Raw genomic sequence first — 21,955 nt, 5'->3', positions numbered from 1 at the left:
TGATAATTCCAGTAATGTTCTACCTTATGGGACTCTTCACACAGTGATAAATCATTGATTTTGCAAGAGTGTCAGTAAAAATGTCCAAGAAACCTCCTAATTTATACTGTATTTTTATTCTCAGTATTTATCTTTTGATCAAACCTAAGGCCTTAAAGAAAAAGGCTAGGAACACTCACTTATAGGAAACATTTATTTTCCTAAGCAATAGGTTAATTATAGTTTAGGTTAATTAGTCAATGGCCGGTTTTCATCTACTTTATTTCCTTTACTAGTAATTCATAGAATTTAATGTATAAGATGTATACTAAAAAAATCCAACCTGCTTTAGTAACGGAAGTTCACTATGGGACCCCTGAATAAGAAGCTGCTGCCATTAGTGGAGGAACGAGGTGGGGGCTCAGAGAACTGCTAAAAGATTAGCAAAGTTTTCTTCTTCAGTTAAGCAGTCAATGGGAATGATGCGACACTAGAGGCACACATCTGGCAGCACAGACACCATCCTCCCATTCTGACTCTCCAATCAGTAAGCCCCAAAACCGTGACATTTATATCTTCCTCAGGTCTAAACTGAACTTTTTAAACTCAGACTCTCTGCTGACAGGACATCAAAATAGCCAGGCTGTGCTACTGCTGGCCCTCTACCCAGAAACAGAAGATGTGATGATCAGCTTTGGTGGTTCTGCGTTCATTACACACACACAAACACCACAGGAAAATGAAGCACATCCCTCCATTGCATAGAGAAAAGCCTATGAAACAGGCTGTGCGTTCCTGATGAGTTGTTTAAATGAACATTGTCACAGAAATGACAAGAGCGTATTTGAAACACAATTTACAAAATGCTTTACAAGATTTTTTTTTTTCCTTGTAATCGAAATAAGTTAGGATTATTGCAATCTGAAATATATTTAAGCTTAATTTTCCAAGGTGCAGCTTACACTTCAGATCTCCATTGGCCCTGGAAATTTTTCTTTGTTTCCATAACTTTACTTTTTCCTTTATTTTTTGTCCAAATACACTCTTGTAAACACACTGTAATTCTCAAATTACAGTACATTTTAAAAAATATAACTTTAGCTTTATGAACTAGTTATATTTCTTTGAACAATTATCTGTTTATAATGCAATACCAAAGCACAAAATAAGACTTACCATTTCTCTATGTCTACGTAAGCATACAGTTTTAAAATCAGCAATTGTCTTTTGTTTTGCAGATCCAAGCCAAGAGAACAAACGCATCTTATATCAGCCCACATTGTAGCTAGCACATAAGGAACGTTAATAAATCATGCAACTTTTGCAACAGCCACTTCAATGTATTAGAAGCCTTTTTACAACAAATACTGAGAGGAAAAAAAAAATTAGTTTCAAGGAAGCCGTTCTGAAAAGTTAAGAAAACTTCTCATGAGAGGCAATGAAAACGACACTTCCTCACCAACATTTTTATGTACATCCACAATGTATTTATGTAAATACATCCACATATGCACACGTGCAGACTTATGAGCAAACAGAACACATACACAAACAGGATAGTATATCACAGCCATGAAAAAGAAAGGGAAAATGCAGCAAGCAAGATTTATGTTAAGACAAGACTGGAAACAAGGGCCTACTCAAGTTTGCCTGAAGAACCGCTGAAGTAAATCAGCATTTAATAACTGTTATAAAGCTATAAGTTGTAGCTGCTTATACACTGGCTGAAGGAAGCATTTTGGTTAGCCACAGACTATTGTGTATGCCTGTAAATCTGCCTGAGAAAGGAGGATACTACGAGATGAACAGTGCGTGCAAAGGGAAGCTTCTACTGGAACACGGTGAGGGAGATGAGTGAGAGGTACAGACTCACTCTGTCTGCGGTGCGGTGGAACAGTCCGAGGGATGCCCTGGAATGAGCCCTGCCAGGGAGAGAAGGAGGGAGCAGAATACCCACCCTGTGCAGAAAGAGAGAGGGGGAGAAGTATAATAAAAAAAGAGAACAGGGAAAAACAAGACACCAAAAAGCCACACCATTCTTTTTCTTTTTCCCCCAGACAGGTATCATTATATTTCCCAGTTGTTCTACTTTGTAAAAGCAAACGCTACATGCTACTAAAGCCCAGAGGAAAAATGACATTATGATGCCCTAAACTAGTCAGAAATCTTACAAAATACCTCCATTTTTATTCAATATATACGCACACATTTCTGTTACAGGTGTTTTTAAGGGAAAAGTGTAGGAACTGAGCTTTTTGTGTTAAAAATACATGCTAAAAATTGTATTTTTACAGCTTTCAAAAATGTTTTAAAAATGCCTCACCAAGCAGTAAGTTGCTTAATACTAATCTACAGGAAAACCAGTCAGCTTTAGTTTACAACAAAAAATTTCTAACGCATAGAAACACATCTTCTAGCAATTCCTGGTGCTGTAGAGTCCACTTCGCTCATATTTTGATGGTATTATTAAATGTGAAAGAGGAGAGGTGACATATAACTGTTTTCCTTGCACTCTGCTCTTGGAGCTTGAGCCTTCCATTTCAGGATCAGAAAATTGCACATGTCAATGCCATGCAGGGTTTGCCTGTCAGATGGTTCAGATCACCACAGAAGTGACGCATTGTGGTTGCTGCATTCTCAAAACAAGAAAGTAATTTTATGCAGTCTATCTTTTTCTCTATACCCTTACCTTTAAAAGAAATCTATCCAAGCTGGAACTGCCATCTTAAATCTCGATTTTCTATTTCAGCAAGACAAGTTTAATTCTTTACAACCCCTTCACCATTCAGCAGCTGAAAACTTCTACTTTTATGAGTTCTGGGATGTTAGAGCTCACAGTAACGATTGCCATTGCCTCCTGGCTACCAGTAACCAGCAGATATCAACAGCAACCAGTTGTAGGTACTCTTTCAGACAGCAGACGTAAGATACCTGAACAAACATCTATATCAAAGAAAACAGGAACACAGTTTGCCCCTCCTCTCTAGTTTCTCTGCTGGCATATCTGCTGCAGATCATACTGCCAGGGCTGGACAAACAAAGTAGTATTTTATTTCCATGCTTCTTTTAAAAGAATGTTAAGCATCACATTATTTCTATAAAGAAATATTCTGCTTTTATTTATCCTAGCAGAATTTTAAACCTTTCTCTGACCTTCCAGTTATCCTGATCTAGTTAGATTTTATCCACCACTATTCCAAGTTTCAGTACTGCTAAGATGTAACTTAACGCATGCATTTAGTCAAGTCTTAGAATTCGCTAGCCAGAAGATTTTTAACCTAGAACAAGAAATAAAGAAAAAAAATCTGACAAGACTTCTTTCTTCTTCTTCAGAAGCTGAGATAAAACACTTATTGGAGCAAAATCCAAGGAAAAAATGGAAGAAGTTCTTTAATCTGATTATCTCTAGATAGAGATATTGACTACTTAACATGTTCTTACAGTCCTCCATCCGTAACCATTAACGTCAACACTGCTGCATGAAAGAACAAGAGTACTAGCTTCAGTCAAGCAACATGACAAAATAATATAGTATGTTGCATCAGCTGAATAGGTATTAAATACAGAAATATTCCCGGGAACAAGATTAATCAATCAGTGATTGATGAGACATTAACAAAAACTCTGGATTTTCACAACACTGTACAAAAGAATACTTAATTTTTCAGGCTTGTTCACATTTAATCCTAAATTGTGTCAGGGTAGTGGAACAACAACAACGGCAACAACAAATTCTTTCCATTTTCTAAACATAACTGATAGTAAAAAGCATAGTATCATCAGGCATAGGTCTCATCTTGTAGAGGTTTGAGTTGGCAATGGGCTTTTTCCAGACTGCTTTGAAATTTTTAATGCATTAAATTAAGAAGAGAGGCAAAAATTTTATATCCTCTCCCTTCCTCTCTCTAAAAAGAGAGATTAAGACAAGTACAAGCCAGCTGAGCTACCTAACAGTTATGATACTATTGTAAAAGCAAAGAAATATTTAGATGTCTTGATACATTCCAGTAATTTTTAAGCACCCATATTAGCACTTCAAAGCACAAAGTGCAGTCTTCTCAATAGCTCTTCATGGTATTTAATCATTACTCTGACTGGAGAAGTAAACGAAAAAAGTGCAAGTAACTTCCTTCAGTGTTTTGCCTGCTAAACCGAACAGGTCTCCAGGCATGGTTCAGCCCTCTTTTCCCAAATGCTAGAGAACATTCTATAATCTGAGAAGCAAAAGACCTAGCTCTTCCTCTGGCAGCAGTCTTGAGAGTTTACACCGCTCCACACAGGCAAATGTCAAATAAGTGTTGGATTTCTTATTTATAAAACAAGCATTTCTTAATTGTACATCAAATAAGGTAATTAAAATTAACATCAAATGAACCAAGTAAGGACCAGGAAATAGAGCACTGGGAATTTATTAAGAAGTATATTATGAATTACACTGATTTTACAAATAATAAAGGCTGTACCGATCCCATAGATATAGCATATTAAGAGATAATTATCTGCAAATAAGCCTGGCTTGTGAAAAGATGACTTTTCTTTTAGTAGTATTTTACAAAACTCCAGCAGATTTACAAAGCTTTCTCCTTTAAACAACAATGCACATCCATCCCCTTCTATTAGTCAAACGTGCGCTGATGTTCCCAAGAAATCCAAAGAACAGGAACAAGGAAACACACACTAATAAGCATGTCTCCTCAGATTATGCTACATATTCAAAATACACAGAAAACGTGACAGTTTCCCACTAAACACAGGGAAGAAGAAAAACCTGAATCACAGCTTATTTTATGCTTGATTATTAAAAAGCCTATAAAATTCATAAGCAAGCAATGCTAGAATTTAAAGATGAGAACATGACTTACCTCAGCTTCTATTTAAAAAAAAAAAAAAAAAAACAACCAAAACAAAACACAGAACATTTGATGGGATTCTTCTGGGTTCTGAAGCCTAGTCTGATGCAAGTCTTTCCACTTGTACTTTAATGTTAGACAACAGTCAGAACAGTTCCTCCCCCGAGCTGTTATGTGCATCCAGCCACTAAACTTAAGTCCCATTCCTCTCATTTCCCAGACACTGGAATTGTGAAATAGTAAAAGCATGCCAAAAGAGAAGTGATTCAGAATTTTAAACACCGGGCAAACCAGAAGACTCAGGAGTGGAAGAATAGGAGCAGCTGAAATAAAGCAGCCTACAAACCAGAACAAAATAATAAATGTTCTTCAGACATCCTGATGAATCGTACAATTGCTGCTAAACGCTTTATGAAGTTCTGACCCTAACTACACTGGAAAACCTGTGGGTTTTGTTTGTTTGTTTTTAAAAAAGGCTACTATGAGGATATTAAGGCCAGAGTTTTCCATTGTTATGAAGAAACCTCAACCTTAGAATAAGCAATCACATGAACAAAAGCAATTGCTTCTGCCAGAAAAGGACAAGAGAAGTATTTCTAACCTATTGCTGCATAGTAATTTTAGGCCAACAGCCAAATATTCCAGCTCTTTTCCCAAGGATACACCAACATGCAAAACTGCTACTACTTTTAAAAGTCTTTTCTGCAGAAACACAAATACAGGAAAGATCCATTTTTATTCATAGACCTGGAGCCTTTGAGTACTTCCTAGATGGTTTTTGCTGCGTCTCACCTAGCATTGCCAGTTGTCTCATACAAACTCAGAGCTCCACATCATGAACAAACCTAGAATGACATACTTCAAGTATCAACCCAAACAAAATGTCTTTGCAGCAGTCTCCTCTTGCTAGCCTAGCACCCAGAAAGAGATTATGAATGAGCAGTTCTGACATGCAATAGTCTTTCTGAAAGTATTCAGGTCAGGAAAAGAAAAAAAACCCAAAACCAAAACCAAAAACAGTCTTATGCACTGGTTTACACTAAACCAAGAAGAATTGCCTGTGAAAGGTTTAAAGGACCTCTCTTCTGTGCATGCACCTACATGTTATGCACTGCTACTGTAACAGAGCAAGAAACATGCAAAACAACTATATAGTCCAGCCATGGTCCTTTCTCACCAAGAATGTACATTATAATGGATCAGCAAGTGAACAGCAGAGTACTGGACAACAAGAGAAACCTGGGCCAAATGTGAGGATAAACACTAGTATAGTGACTAGGCTTCGAAACCTGTAAGTGTAAATTCATAGTTGCAGAGTCAAAGCATAGAGAGATTTTAAGGCTAAGGTGGAAGGAGATACTCAAAGACAACAGTACACAGACAGCCCAAGTACTATGAAGGTTCATCAAAACAATTGACGTGAAAGGCTTTGGAATGACAAACAGGAACAATACTCAAACGGAAGGCAAAGAATATATCTCAGCACAGAGGAAGAGAAGAGATGTAGCAGAGAACAAGGATATGTATGCTCCCAGGCAAACTGAAATTTTTGCTGTCATTTTACCAGAGACAAGAATGAATTTGTACACACATTTAAGAAGCAAAACTTATTCTCGTCACTGTGTACTATTCCAAGACCAAGGAGAAAAATCAGCTTTTCTTGTACACTATCAACTGTTGCAGGGCATGGAAGAGCACTAGGAGGAGTTGCATTATGCTAAGGAACTGGACCTCAGTGGCCAGAACCCTTTACAGACATCTTCATCCATATTCAGGCTTTGCAGTTTGCTTGCTTGTCTTTTACCACTCAGCATCTGCAAACAACCTTTCCAGTTCAAGAAGCCAAATAATTTGTCAACATAAACTTGACATCTAACCCCTTTACCCTCAAAATCTTAAAAAAAAATGTCAGTATTTAGTATTACAGAAGCAATGCTGAAAAGCCTGCAAGACAATTGTGGCAATGGATACTCGCATTTTTCTTCTTTGTAAGCTCTGTCCATCAATGTTAATTGCTTCGGGTAATTTTATGTTCAATACCTTCTTCCAGGTTTTGCGTTTGATTTTTTTTTTCCCCCATGATAATTAAATGATAGGCATAAATTAACTGGAAGTGAATTCAGTAGAAGAGATCTATGAGAAATCCTTCAGAAACTGCATGGTCCACCCTGTCAGTGAATACTTGTACAAGCCTTTATCCTGAGGATGGCTAACCCAAAATAATGTTTCCCTCCAAGTTATCATTGTCTATACAAACAGTCAGAAATTACATAATGTATTTCTGAGCATATTCTCAGGACACTGCTTACAAGAAACACCATGTAGTCGACACAGAGGATAGGCAATAGGTTAATTCTTAATATGCCCAATTTTCAAAACATTTATTTTCAGCCACTAGATTTTACTACATGGAGTACTAAGTTCCCAGGATTAACCGAAAGTTACATAGCTTCCATTTCTCTACATATTTACCTTTAAATAGCAAAAAATCCTAAAAGTACTTTCAAAAACTATGTGGTCTCTAAAGAGAATAACCCCAGACAAGTTTATAATCACATCAGGATGGGCCATTTTCTAGAAATATCTGGTAATAAAGAAAGAACAGATAAGAACATGACTTCCTAAAAATATGTCTAATGATATTCACTTGCCTATTTACTGGGAGAACAATGAAGTGATCAGAAATACTAGCTATTTCAAATGGACAGCAGAACTGCAATAAATTACTGTAATTCATATTGTCTTAAATTCCCAACTGAAATGTTTTAATAGCCAATTTCCATTCACTATTTCCTCGTTTATTCTAGCATCTATTCTTTATGAAACACTACATTAACAATGTTTGTTAAACACGTTTCTAGAAGCATTTAAAGTATTTCTTGAAACAGTAAATTACAGTGTGTTCCTAGACTGTTATTTATGCTTCAGGAATCGGCACATAGTATCATTTCTGCTAGAATTTGTAAACTGCCAGAATAATCTTGAAAGTTATGATAATCTAACTAAAGTAACTTCCTGATATTCACCATCATTTAAAGTGACTGACAGGTCAACAATTACAGGAAAAAATGAAATAGTTAAATATTCATCAACTTTGATAACTATTAACAAGCTTAAAGACGCATAAACTTATATGCCTCAAAGGAGTTGTACTCTTATTGCCAAGATTTCAATTATAATTTGTTTTTTAAAAAAAAAAAAGTAGTTTATACAAAAACTTCATAATTTCATAAACATTAACTACATTTCATGATTCATACCATGTTTAGGACCAATAAATCTGATTTCTCACAGCCTGCGCTCTCAGTTCAAGACCACTACATTAAACTGAACAGGAATGTTAATAAAGCAAAACAATTATTTTCTTTAAGACTTTTTTTTAGCGAGAATACATTTTACTCGGGTGTTTCCAGCTATTTCCATTTATCGTACTCCTGCCTCAAGAAATAGAGCCAATTGTCTCCCCTTTCTATTGCAAGTGACATTTTATGTCATTGGGTTCCAGATCAACAAGGATTCATGCCAAGGCTTTTTCTACGTTTATACTTCTATTAAGCCATGCAAGGAAGCATACAAATGCATGTTAGCAGAGGAACTATTAAACCAGAAAGTTGAGATCTGATCATTAGAACTGGAACTCGGCTACAAAAGCAAGACTATCATCCCCCTTTAAGAAATCCCACATTAAGGAGCTCATATCAATTTCTGTTTTCTTACAGAAAGCCTCCATATAACTTAGAAATACACAAAGATATTTAAACAAAAAAAAAAAAAAATCATTCTGCACAAAACTTTTCAGCTATCATTTACAAATAAAAGTTCCTGAAAAGCAGTGTATTTTGAAGATCTGTCAATACTTCATGAATTTTCCTAATTCGTTTATCAATTTTCATGAGAAAACTTTACATGTAAAGACAAAAATATCGAAGATGTTTATAATGCGCATCTAATGAGCATATGCCTACACACATATGTATGTGTATCATATATATATGTATACATATACCCACACACATACACACACCCAACCATGAATACAGCAGAGGTCCTTTTTTATTTTTTAAATTATATTCTCCCTTAACTCAAATTTCCTCATGACAAAAAAAAAAATATGTCTTTTTGAACAAAACTACTCAATAACTTAGAAGAAATATACTTCTACCTGAGCAAAACAGACAATTGGGCTAAATGACTACTTTTACCTATCTACTCCCAGATTATCGCTCTCTACAACTACCTGAAAGGAGACTGTAGTGAGGTGGGGGTCGGTCTCTTCTGCTGCGTAACAAGCAATAGGACAAGAGGAAATGGCCTCAAGTTGCGCCAGGGGAGGTTTAGATTAGACATTAGGAAAAATTTCTTCACCGAAAGGGTTATCAGGCACTCGAACAGGCTGCCCAGGGAAGTGGCTGAGTCCCCGTCCCTGGAGGCATTTAGAAGACGTGCAGATGTGGCGCTTAGGGACATGGTTTAGTGGTGGACTTGGCAGCACTAGGTTAACAGTTGGACTTGGTGATCTTGAAGGCCTTTTCCAACTTAAACGATTCTATGATATCAACTTAGATTACCCATCTTCTCCAATATCTTTGTCTTATCAATTAATACCACAGGTTGCTCAAACTAAAGCTTCTGTAGTTAGCAACTAACTTTGAATAGTTATTAATCTGTTTCTGAATTTATGTGGAAAATGATAGGGAGAAAAAAGGAACATGGAAACAATAGCCACTAACCTAATAATTGTACCAATGAAGAAAAACATCAAATGAACATAGGAAATTAAAATTTGGGAAAACTGAGACAATATAAGAGCTCAAAAGCTACAAAGTAACAGGAAAAGTGAAACAAATGGGATAAACATAAAAGACATTACACATACTTTCTGGAACAGAGGTGTCAGAGCAAACTAAAAGCTGCATAAGGTTATGATCTCTTTATACTGGGTTCTTATCAGACAGAAGACAGTTGGAAAGCATGGTCTCAACAGGATAAAGCTGTTTGCTAGCAACTGATGAACACACAGTGTGGTGGTATTTCTATCGTAGCACTATATATTTTAAAGAGTAATTTTAGAAGGATAGCAAGGGTGATTTGTCTTTACTACAATCTTACATCAAGTAACTCAAGGCAGGGTAAAAACAAAGAAACCAAAAATCTAACCATTTTTAATCTTTTAAAGAAATCTCTTAGGATTCTCTAGCTAGAGCAGTAGCTTCAAGATCCGAAGATTATTTGCTGATGACTGACAACAGCCCTGTTCATCATTCAAAGATAATTCCTTATTATTATTATATAATATCAAATGTGTTGTCTCTCCACCATCTGAAGTATTCTATTAGTGTTCCATGAAGAATGTAAGTTTTATATAATGGAAGCAAATGTGATCCATGCAACAACATATGGGAATGAAGATGCCCTTTGTCAAAGTGATTTTCACCCAATCATTTTCTGAATGAGCTAAGTTCTTCAAATAAATGATTAATAAAAAAAAAAAAAAAAACAACCAAACTTTTGTTGTTACACTTATGGACTGAAACTTAGAATGCACTGTTCTTTTTCCTCAACAAATGTCAGCATAGCAACAACGAAACTTTAACCAGGGGGGAAAAAAAAAAAAAAACAAACCAAATACAGATACCTATGACTTTAAAGTCAGGATATAGGAAAATATCTTACATATGATTAGATATACAGCTTGGGCTGACTGTAACTTAAATAGTGCAGAAGGCGACTATTTTAAGAAAAGACTTCTAAAGTTTAATTACTTATTTTAAAAGAAATGTTTGTAACAAATATTTAAATAAGAAAGTTGCAAAAGAACACAAGGGATGCACAGCAGGAAGGATACCACTTTCACATACAGCACAGAATCTCTTAAACAATGCCAACTTATATGACGGCAAATGTCATAGAATTGGGGAATGAAATGCAGAAAGTCATACCCAAGAAGGAAAGGCACGTTTTACTCACAGAACTCCTCCTCCAGGAGGTTTGTGTAAATTTATCAGCATACACGCACTTTGCTCCTGTAGGTTTTTGACTGTCTTTCTGGCAGTTACATCTAGTGGCCTTAATCACCCCCAAAAAGAGAAAGAGAAAGGAAAATTTGTTAGAAAATAACTAAGACACTTGAAAAGCACAGTCAAGGCCCAGTGTTCAAACATCATGCATTACTTAGCAGTATAGCACAACATGATTAAAATGTAGAAACTAGTATTTACAGTGCTGCACAACTGCTTCTTTTCCCAAAGTGTATTTAGAAATAATTCAGAATAAATGTTGACTTTTGGAAAGGGTGTTTGATTCACTGAAATTTCTGACGCACCACATTCTTTAAGTCACCTTTCAACAATTACAAATATAAGTTTTACCCCTCTTTACAGTACAGTTCCTTAGCTGCAACAAAGTTTTCAGTTACTACAGTAATTAGGTATACGGTCTACCAAGAAAGAGAGATTTCCTTGAAAAAAATCTTTGAAGGCTGATGGTAAGAGTGAGACTAAGCATACTGAAAAATCAACACAATGCAAAATACTAACAGACAAGACAATTTGTTTTAGTACCCTGTGATCTGAAATTCTGTTGTTTAAGCAAAGCAGAAAGCCACATCTTAACCTTTCCTTTTTGTTTTAAAAGGAATGATCACATGCTAGACACGGAGAAGATGAAGACCACAGGTCAGTTTCAGTGCACATATGCATAAAAGCACATGCTAAACATTTCATTAGAGAGTATAGTCACACAAGACTGTCTCCAGCCATGATAAATAAATATGGCATGCACCTCTTGGCATCTCATCTACCCTACTTTTAAGATCTTGCTGTGGCTTGAAATGGCTTGAAACCATAGGGTTATTTTACAAGAATTGTCACAGCAGGCAAGTTTACCAGAACCAAATGCAGAGATACACGTAACAAAATCCAAAGTTAACTTAGAACAAGAGCAAAAAGGCATATGTTACTTCTGCTTGAGGACTTATGTGTCTGCCTGAATCTGATTTATGACAAAAGTGCCCCCATAACTTTTATTTATTTGGCCAATTTAATCTTACTATTCAACATGCTTTGTTTTGTTTTGTTTTAAAAAAAAGAATCAACTTTGAATACTACCTTGCTCAGCTTTAAATTCTATGGTGGAATTCTTTATTAAACTAATGGACAGTAGGGAAAAGGAGATGGAGAAAAAAACAACAACAACAAAACTTCAAGCAGAATGATCGGCCTGATACTTTTTAATTTTTAAAATACTTTAAGCATAAAGTGCCTTATCTTTGCTCATTGTTATTTCTGAACAGCTTCTAGAATTTTATGTTCAAAGTGTTTGTTTTGGAAATGAAATATATTTAACAGTCATATAAACATCCTTGCTTAGTGCCACACATACAAATCATGACTGGCCTGCAGAACTAAAGAGCCCAGGTGTACAGTTGCAAACACACTAGAACACGTAGAATCAGTCTGCTACCTGAACCGTTACAGACTCATGAGTCAGGTGGGTCTAAACAGAACCCAAATCTACCTTTGTTATAATGAAAGCGTAGGAAAAAAATTAGATGTCTAGCCCTCTTAAAGCCTTCATAAGAATATACCTATTGAAGTTACACTCTGTAGTGCATACTTCAGATATTGCTAAACATTTAGCATTATACTTACAAGTTGATGCTCTAATTGGTTGATTGTTTCATCCTTTTTCTTCAGTTCATCTTTAAGCTGCCTGATCTCATTCAGCAGATCGTCCATCTGCAATAGAACAGTGGGCAATACGAGGTTTTCTATAAGGGCTACACAATCTACATGAACACCTCTACAGGACATATTATATCAGATGTTCATGGACGACTGGCAGTAACATTAGCACACACTTTCCTCCTCTTATTCGCATGGTGAGATGGGCTGTAGGCATAGAACCTAGAGAGTGAAGAAACTTGACTAGAAGTTTCTTTAAAAGACAAAGTTGAGCTGACACTAAGGTTTCAGGCTATGTAAGGAAACCAGCTGCATCTTTTATGCAGTAATTCACCTGTTGTACAAGCGACTGACATCATGGAGATGAGCATCCCCAGACATCAAATACTACCTATACTCCTCCTTATACAACAGCAAAAAATACTGAAGCTTAAAGGTTAAGTGAACTTATTAAAATAAAATGATGGAAACAAGAAAAAATCATTTAGAAACATAAGCATAACTACGTTTAGTGAATGCAAAGAGCACAACCGATTTAAATACATCATACTAAAACCTGAAGACTTAATTATGCAAAGTTCAGAGACTAAAAAAATTGGTAAATATGCAAGAATGATTTTTTTTTTAAATAATTTTTCATCACAAGGTAATTTTAATATATTTTATAACTGTACCATTATAGCTAGGCCATAAATTAAGGAGCATACTTCCAGTTAGTAGCATACATCCACTATTTGAGTTTCACTGAAGATGTTATTAGTTACTGCTTTAGGACAACACCCAGACTGATTTGTTGTGCAATTTTTCAAACCACATGACGGTATCAGGTAAAGAAGTGGCAATTCAACATTACCACTTTTTTTTTATTATGAAGTTAAAAAGCAAGACTTTTTTCTCTAGGAATTAAGACTAAGATTTTGAGGGAGATGATTGTAGAAGGACAAGCACAACAAATACATCAGACAGCAATTAAAGAAAAAAGAAGGCCTAAATGTTAACAACATAGAAACCAGGGTTGCTAAAGAATGATGCATATGGATCTACAGCTTTGCCAAACCTCTTAAACCCTGAAACCAGGATTTGGACAGATGACCTTCAAACAGGAATAAGATTGCAAGTGTTCTTCCCTTTCAAGAAGTATTTCTAATTTCATTATATCTTCAGCAAGTATTGTTCCCCTACCCAAAGTGCAGGATTAGTGATCTTTCAGTATTGATTTTACAATAAGAGCCTCAAGCAATGCTATAAAACCTTAGCATTGTAGAAAGCACAACATTACAAATCTGTGACCATAAAAGATGATCCTTTTTGGAATATCCATTGTGATTGCTTCTTCCTTTAATATCCATTCTAAAACAATAAACACATCTTTGACTTTGTGGGGTTCACATTGTTTTTAAGTTACGTCTGCAATACCTGCATTATCTCAGGGAAAACTTACTTTAGATGAAAGAATTTTAAACTGAAGTCAACAATAAATGTAATGAAAGAGGAAGTATCTGAATAAGTATGGTAGGATTACACTTTGAAGCGAAAATTGTCTTTTCAAATTCTAACACTTATCAAGCAGGCAGCAAAATTTTGAAAGAAGTTACTCTACAGCTGTTACTTCCCACATGCCTGCTACAAATACCAAAAGGCAAAGTTATTTCAATTATTTAAACTGTGCTAGCATTTGTAAGTATGTATTTTAAAAGGTCAAATAAACCCTTCCATTTTAACAAAGCTGAAAAGACGAAGTATATAAACATTTGCCAGGTTTGCATTTAAATAGATGAAAGAAGCAAGAAGCACTACTTCACAGTGATACAGCAGTCTGAGTTTTTTAAAAACAAACAGGCTTGTATCTCTTATTCTTTAGAGTAAATCAGTGTCATTTACCTTAAAAGTTGACACAGGTTCTTGTGGTTCTGGACTTGATGGAACTGAGAGTGGGATGTCCTGGAGTGACACGTTTTCATCGTTCTATCAGAGAACAAAAACAAGAACTCAAACTACTTGCTGAAACAACTCCCTTGTGAACTTGAGCAGCAATTAGAATCATAGAATCATTTACAGATTAACAGATTACATTTTATATTCTATTTTATATTTATCTTATATTCTACAACTAACAGATTTCATCAATATTTGTTACTTTAAACAACTATTCAAGCAAATACACAAACTGAGAAGAAAAGCTGCATCAGATGGTCACAGTTGTAATTGTGAAGGAGTAATCATGGGAATGGAAAACACACAAACCAAGACAAATTATTTCAAGCAAAAGTATCCTGCATGGCTTTTAAAAGCTCTATCAGTGATACCTCTGGTATATCTTTTATTCCCATTAAAATGCATACAAGTAGAGCAACAAAACATTCTACAAGAGCAGATTAAGACCTAATTGCAAAGAAAGTTAGTATGTCACATATTCTCTGGTGATTGAAATCAAGTACTCCAGCCCTATGCTTTACCTGACTAATATTCACTAGCAAAGCAAGAACTAAGTTCATTTGCATCAATTCCCTTACCACTGTCTTAATTATCTTAATACATATAATGAACACAGGGCAACTGAAAAAAAAATTCAGTTCTAACACCATTAGCAGGAACTTAAGCATCCCATTGTGAACATACGCTAGGATTAATCTATGAAACTTTTCTTGTTTTGCTTTTTCTTTCTTGCTCATCATATTGCTAAAATAAAATTGGGGAAGAGGGAATCAGTGGAATAAGGCTATCCATGTACAAAAAAGAGATCAGAACTAGCCAAAAGACAATAGAATTAGCAAAACAAATGCAAATTGGTATATGCACGTTATTTTTGGTAGCCTAGAAATTATATGCTAAGATATCATCAAATTTCAGAAATTTGGAGAGAACGTATACTTTTTACCTTTAGTTAAAATTACAATAAACTTTATAAAGGTATCATCACATTGCAATAGGCAATACAAAAAACTGCTACCTCTTGGTTTTTACCTGACTAACATTTTTACAATAGCAGAATACATTATTTATTATAGTATAATCACATCTTCTGAACAGTTGCACTAGCCTCGTTTTTGACAAATGTAAAAGATGCTTGCAAAAACAAGAACTCGGGATAGTTTGTTAGCCATATCAAAAACAAATACTTATCAAATGCACTTAAAAATAAGTACTACTTATAAACATAAGCAGCAACAAAACATTTTAATCTCATTTCCTTAGCAGAAGATTGCTTTTGAAAAACAGCAGCATTAGAAGGAAAAACAGTTGTTAATATTTGCAACTATTTCCTAAGTTTAAACCGTTGCAACAACCAACTCAAACCTCACACATTTTGGCAATCCTGGTACGGTTATTTTTAAACATTACTGGCAGTTTAGGCATGAAAATAACCTGCAGTATGTAAACTGACAGAGGACTAATGCTGCAGACATTCTCATTTGATTAGTTATGTAGGGATAATCTTCAATTATAGATTGATTATTTTAACTCAATATAAATTCATACATATATATTTGCATGCAATGTTTAATCAAGAATATGCTCATGTAAGAAACAATGAAGTAATACGACAGTGACTGATCATTTCGCAGTCCGTTTCTTGTTACTATGAGTATCAGCAACCCATTTGAATCACTACCTGTCTACACTGATTTTCAACTCAACCACATTTACTGGAAACTTTTTGCTGGACTTAAAGTCAACAGCATACAATTCAGCTTTTGGCCAGTTTTGGGTGGTCCTTATGTAATAAACTGAGGTAATCACATGCCTCAATATACATTTTAAACTGGCTTATAAAATTACAGCAAACCTGGAGTCAGAAACCATTACAAAATACCCCAGCAAGACTTAGAAAATCATGCTAAATTTACTAATAGCTACATAAAGGGAACAGGTGGCTGTGGTGGAAAAAAGAATCCACACACAAATTCGCTTCGAACACTTTTAGACTGCTCAAAGACTAAAAGGTTGCTCTGAAAAAAAAAACTTTACGCTAACTTTTTGAAGACAAGTGTGAAGAGATGTAATTCACCACCTCTCTAACAACATTTTAGCATTTATCAGCATAGTGCCTATACAACAAATCCAGATGAATGTCTAAAGCTTTACAATCATGACTATCAAAGTAGCCTGATTTCATGCTGAATATTATTTCTGCTTCATATTCCTTTGCAAAGGCTATCTGCTGAGAAAATTAATACCATCTTAGTTTTCTACAAACCAGTTGATTTTATTGTTTTAGGACAAGCTCAGTGAGAGTTAGATACGATTTTACGTGTACATGGAGGTAAAATATGTAACAAACCTTTCTTCCCTGAATGTTAACGCCATCATGCACCTTATTTCTCTGGATAATTAATTTTCTACACGTCGAACATTTTTACATACCCACTACGACATGTTACAGTCTAACTGAAGCACTTCATTATATTCTCAAGTCTGCATCTGTAATTTTTAATCCATCCGAAGAACAGGAGCTAAAGGTTCTGGGAATAACCCTCCATCATGGCTGTCACAGGTAAACCACAATTCACCCAAAGAGCCACAAATTGAAACCTGTATTTTTGAGTGGCTGTACCTAACATGCTCTCATGCCAATATTTTATAAAAGTGTGAAATTTTTAGTACGAATGACACAAATCCCTGTGTTTGCTTCACGTTACAAATTCCCAAAAAGCTGACTTATTGCTTTTGGTAAACAGAATACTAAACATTAATTTTTATTTAGTGACCAATTATTTATGAAGAAGTATATCAGATACAAGTATTTAGTCAAGAATGGCCTAATAAAGGGCCTCACTACCTTTCTAACCTACTGTGTTGATTATACACAGCAGCAGTTTACCTACTACAGATTGTTGGGCTTTGAGCACCACAGTATTTCTGCTGATAAACAGTTCAGCAGCTCAAAACTACCACATTTGCTTATATTGTCTCCTATCCTCTCAGCAGTGCATCTATTTTAAAAAGAAAAAAATGCAACCAAAAGAAAAGTCAAGCTCCATGACTAAATACACCATAATAGTCCCCAGAACATATTTCAATATTATAAACATACACCTTCTATACAGCATACAGACGGTGCAGCTGTTCTCACTGTCTATTCTTTCCATCTTCTCTTTTCCCCTTGCTTTCTTTGGGTGATATTACTTGCAGGCTTTAGTTAAAAGTACATGTAAAATAAAGAAAAACTGCCGAAATTCTAGAAGAAGAGACAAGATAAAGGGTATTCTCTCTCAGAAGAAATCTCCCATATTGCCTCAGAGGAAGATACAAAGATCAAAGCTTAGAGACAATAGCTGTTTTCATTATACTAATGTATTTTAAATTTTTCTAATACAAAAAAATCAAGCCATTAGAAGCAAACGCATTTTCAGCAATTATCTTGTGGTTCCCTAACAGCATAAGCTGCCTTTTAACACACATGGTTTTAAAAGAATATATACTGCTAATAGTATACTAACAATTTCATTTTGAGAATTCTTTCAAGATTCTAACATCTACAGTTCATTAAGAAGTTGAAAAATGCTAAACAAACATTTCTAAAGTTTATCAAAGTTTATTAAAGTTTTATCAAGGTCTAGCCTTTGATTCCCAATTCAAAGTTTTCTTCCGTACAAATTACTCATTTGAGTAGTCTCCTTTGCTAGCAGCATTTTTATAAAGATGCAAACAGAAAATTCATTAAGTGTCCCTCAAGCAGAGGGTGCTATTCACCTGCTGACTACTTGGCATTTTGAGCTTAGTTTCATTCAAATATCACTACAAATGAGTGTCATACAGTTTCCATTGCCCACTGTTAAACACTGTTATAATGACAGTCCAACAGCTAACCAACTGTTTAAACTTAAAATTTGCCAATTTTATTTGCTATTTTGTTGATTTCTTTGGTTCTGTTTCAAGCACAGTTAAGTCCCTGAGGTGAACTATTTTGTGGCTGAAAAAAAAAGTAAAAATTGTAGGTGCAATTTATACAACTAATATATTGTATACAATTTATACAACAATACATGACACAAAGAAACCTTTGTATTTCATGAATTAAATCTGTTTATTCCTTGTCTTCAGGCTTCTTATAACAAAGATAAATATGTCTGACAGATCTCACCAGATGCAAAAAGAACACAATGAATATGTACTTCAAAGGTACCCAAGTGACTTACTTATCTAAAGCCTCAGCAAAAATATATTGGGGCATTTAACAATTCTGCACTACAGGCTTCATTTTTTCATTCATACCTTTCTTCATACAAATGGGCTAGTCATTTCTGGTAAGTTACAATGAAGATTTGTGCTTGAAAAAAAGAATTTCTTTTCCATTCATGAAAGGTAAGTTGAAAAGAAACATTTTTTATAAAACTTGCCTCCCCCAGAAAAAAGGGCTTCACAGATCTCAGTTCTGTGAACTGCTTCATGTTTCAGTCCTCCTTAAAATATCAGTAAGTGCTTATCTGAGATAAGACAGGGTGGTTGCGAATCATTGCTGCCAGTCTTGAGAGGAAGTTACTACAGAGGATGGTCAATTCTTCCCTCGATCAAAGGCTCCACGGAATCAGAAATAGTATAATTCTTATTTAAATAAGGATGTTCTAACACATTAGCTCCGTAGCCTTAACCTAGAGTAGCAAGTTTAAGAAATTAATTGAGGAGGAGGAGGAAGAAGGAAGAAATTTTTAAGATCAGAAGAAAACTTCATTACTATTAAGCATGCAAATGAAGTACCTTAGTCAATGTTTGAGACATTAACATTTAATGTCAATTATTATTAGAGTTAGACTTCCAAAGCATTTTCTTCTTACAATACAAAGTTAGTGCTCCAGTTAAGCATTAAGTGAGAACATTCACCAGTAGTTCAGTATTTCCCTGTAAGTAATTACAACTTCATTTACTGCAAGAACAATCTATGTTTTTCACTCCATAGAAGCAAGTATAACATTACTGCAAAGTCAGAGAAGGTTATACTTACTACAGTGAAAATTTTCAAAAAATCTGCATGAGGCAAGACTCCTATTCCTGATTTCACCATTTGAAGACACAGAAAGATGGCAGTATGTGAAGAATAAGCAGACAGCACGTGCACTGCTGGCATTGTTAACCTGGTCACACAGAGTTCAGCAAAGGCTAGACTACTCAAGTGACTACTTATTTTTCCAAGCAGAACTGGGAACACAACACCAAACCCATGCTGTTGCAGCTATGTTGCTAGTAATATTCAAGATAATTTATATATAGTTATGTGAGCTACAGTCACAGCAATGAATCCAGTAGAACACATTAAGTTTTCCTTGGAATCTGCTAGGTATACTGTAGAGCATAGCACGCAAGGGATGCAAGTCACACTACAGTTGATTAGATAATTGTATAAAATTGAATTTAATTACTATATCTTACTATCTTACTACAACTGTTCCTGTGAGACCTCATGCCTAAGACCTGGCTACAGCTCTATTTCTACCTATCTAAATTAAATAATATTGCTAAAAGTCATAACTGGAAAAAAAGTAACACTTATGCATTTAAATGTGTAATATAGGTGAAGTAACGATAAGACCTTCTGCTTTCTTTACTAAAGCTAGTGTTTGAAAGAAGCTGACTGTATCTTGCTTTTTCACATTTTGTAAGAAGAGGCCTGTCATACGACCCGGACTGAGATCATGTCCTAGTTCAGTGTTCAGACTGCTGAAGTTCATGTAATTGTTTTCAAAATTATATTTCTGTTCTTTACAATAAGGAAAAAAAGAATTGCTATATTTTTACTGATTTCTGTTAGTATAAAGCTCTGCATTTTCAGGAAAGGTTTAACACTTAAAAATAAGGAAAAAATATTTCATACAAGTTTTACTCTAATTGTTTAGTAAATACAGGTAGTACAGGCCTAAAGTTTTCCCTTCTGTAGCAGGTTAATTTACTTTGCTATTGATATTGTTTGATTAAAAGGCTGGATAATACACAGGAGAATAGAATAAACATTCAGAACTCCAGTGATGAGTTTGGAAGCAGTGAGTTAAAATGGGGCGGTTAGGTCAGGAAAATACAAAGAAGGTGGCTTGACAAAATTTGAAGAGAAGAATAATACTTGTTATTACAAAACTCGCTATTACAGGGAGGGAGAGGGAGAAGATCAAGCTTTTGGCAAGAGAAGCAGCAAATTTTGATGAATGTACATATTAGGAGTAACTGTTTCTTCTGAGAGTTTAAGTTTTTTTAAAAACTTAATCCAAGCTTCTTGAGGCAAGGTTTGTGTTCTGTAACCCTTCAGAAAAGTATGGCTGTTATAAACTAGGTCAAGATTTAAAATACAATATTCTGCAGGGCCACAAACTTTGGCTATAACATGCACGCCTTTACACAATGAACTACACATACACAGATCATCTGTCTAGTTGTTTAATTGTCCTTGTGTTAAAGGCATTAAAAGCTTTGGATAGAGTTCCCTGCTATCTCATGTACTAATTGCATACTTGAGGCTGTTAGGAAGCACAGTTTCTGCAGCCCACTGCTCAGACATTAGGCCTCTAAGAACACATCTTCCCTCTCTGACACTACATTATTTTTGTTACAATTGTATTTCTGATTTTGTCAGTGGAAAAATATCTCCAGTATTCTTGGTCACCATCGGAAGCAAATGGTCACATTTCTAAAAGGCACAGTCACACCCTTGAATTAGCCTCAAGGTTGATTTGCTTTTTGTTTTGCTGTGTTTTGTTTTAGTGTCTTACTTTTAGGGCACAAACTTATTTCCATTACATTATCCTCTTAGAAAAGAACAGCAGTAAATCTACTATTAAAGAGAACATCATCCAGATACTTTTCAATGCTAATCTGTATATGTCTCTAAAGAAGGTCTCATGGACTCTTCTTTTTTTAAGGTAGCAAAAGAATTTTTGTAGCCGAAATGCCATGCTTCTGCTGAGTCATCCAGCAATTTACCAGCTCTCACAATTTGCAAAATTTTGAGCTGAAATGAAAAAGCTCCTAAAAGCTTCTGACAATTCAGTGATTTCATACACTAGAAAGGTTGAATTTCAGCACTTCCAATAGAGATGACCCAGTAGGATTTGCTAAGCTTCTTGTCAAAACACACAAAAAAGATGAAAAGATGAAGAAAACAAAGCCTTAAGGAAAAGCTATTACCACTGACTTGCTGAATGCAGGTTTGATCAATGGGATCGATTTTCATATTTTTTAATTTTTTTTTTTTTACTCCCACCTTTTTAGGATCTTATTAAATAAAAGCTTGTCTTCACATCCACTGATATTTTTTTAATTTAGCATTATTTCCTCAGAGAAGCAGTATAACAATATTAAATATTTTTTGCAGTCAGTAAAGCGCTGAAAAAGCAGAAAAAGTATATTTTAAATAGCAATAAAAAGTGCACACTTTCTTGAACACTAAGTCAATGTATAAAGGAAATGACAATAGCCTAATAAGGCCAAACAGAACATTAGCCCATCTAGGCTCACTCT

At 35.0% G+C, this 21,955-nt stretch overlaps 1 protein-coding gene across 8 annotated transcripts in view; it reads right to left on the bottom strand.

The window, feature by feature from the left end:
* Positions 1-21,955, bottom strand: part of CCSER2 (coiled-coil serine rich protein 2) — a 76,352-nt gene that overhangs the window by 11,889 nt on the left and 42,508 nt on the right. For 4 of the 8 annotated variants that reach the window (XM_087766271.1, XM_087766272.1, XM_087766269.1 and 1 more), the window contains exons 8-11: positions 14,393-14,476; positions 12,479-12,565; positions 10,797-10,895; positions 1,853-1,937 (exon numbers count right to left, since the gene is read on the bottom strand). In XM_087766271.1, the coding sequence (XP_087622397.1) occupies positions 1,853-1,937; positions 10,797-10,895; positions 12,479-12,565; positions 14,393-14,476 (355 nt within the window). The remainder of the gene's footprint in view (positions 1-1,852; positions 1,938-10,796; positions 10,896-12,478; positions 12,566-14,392; positions 14,477-21,955) is intronic. The other 4 variants (XM_087766267.1, XM_087766265.1, XM_087766264.1 and 1 more) reach the window with 1 other exon arrangement.

This window comes from Nipponia nippon, unplaced genomic scaffold (assembly GCF_047370975.1).
Source record: "Nipponia nippon isolate SJK-2023a ecotype South Korea unplaced genomic scaffold, ASM4737097v1 scaffold_3, whole genome shotgun sequence".
NCBI lineage: Eukaryota > Metazoa > Chordata > Aves > Pelecaniformes > Threskiornithidae > Nipponia > Nipponia nippon.
The sequence above is the reverse complement of the archived record's forward strand: the minus strand, read 5'-3'. Positions and strand labels throughout refer to the sequence as shown.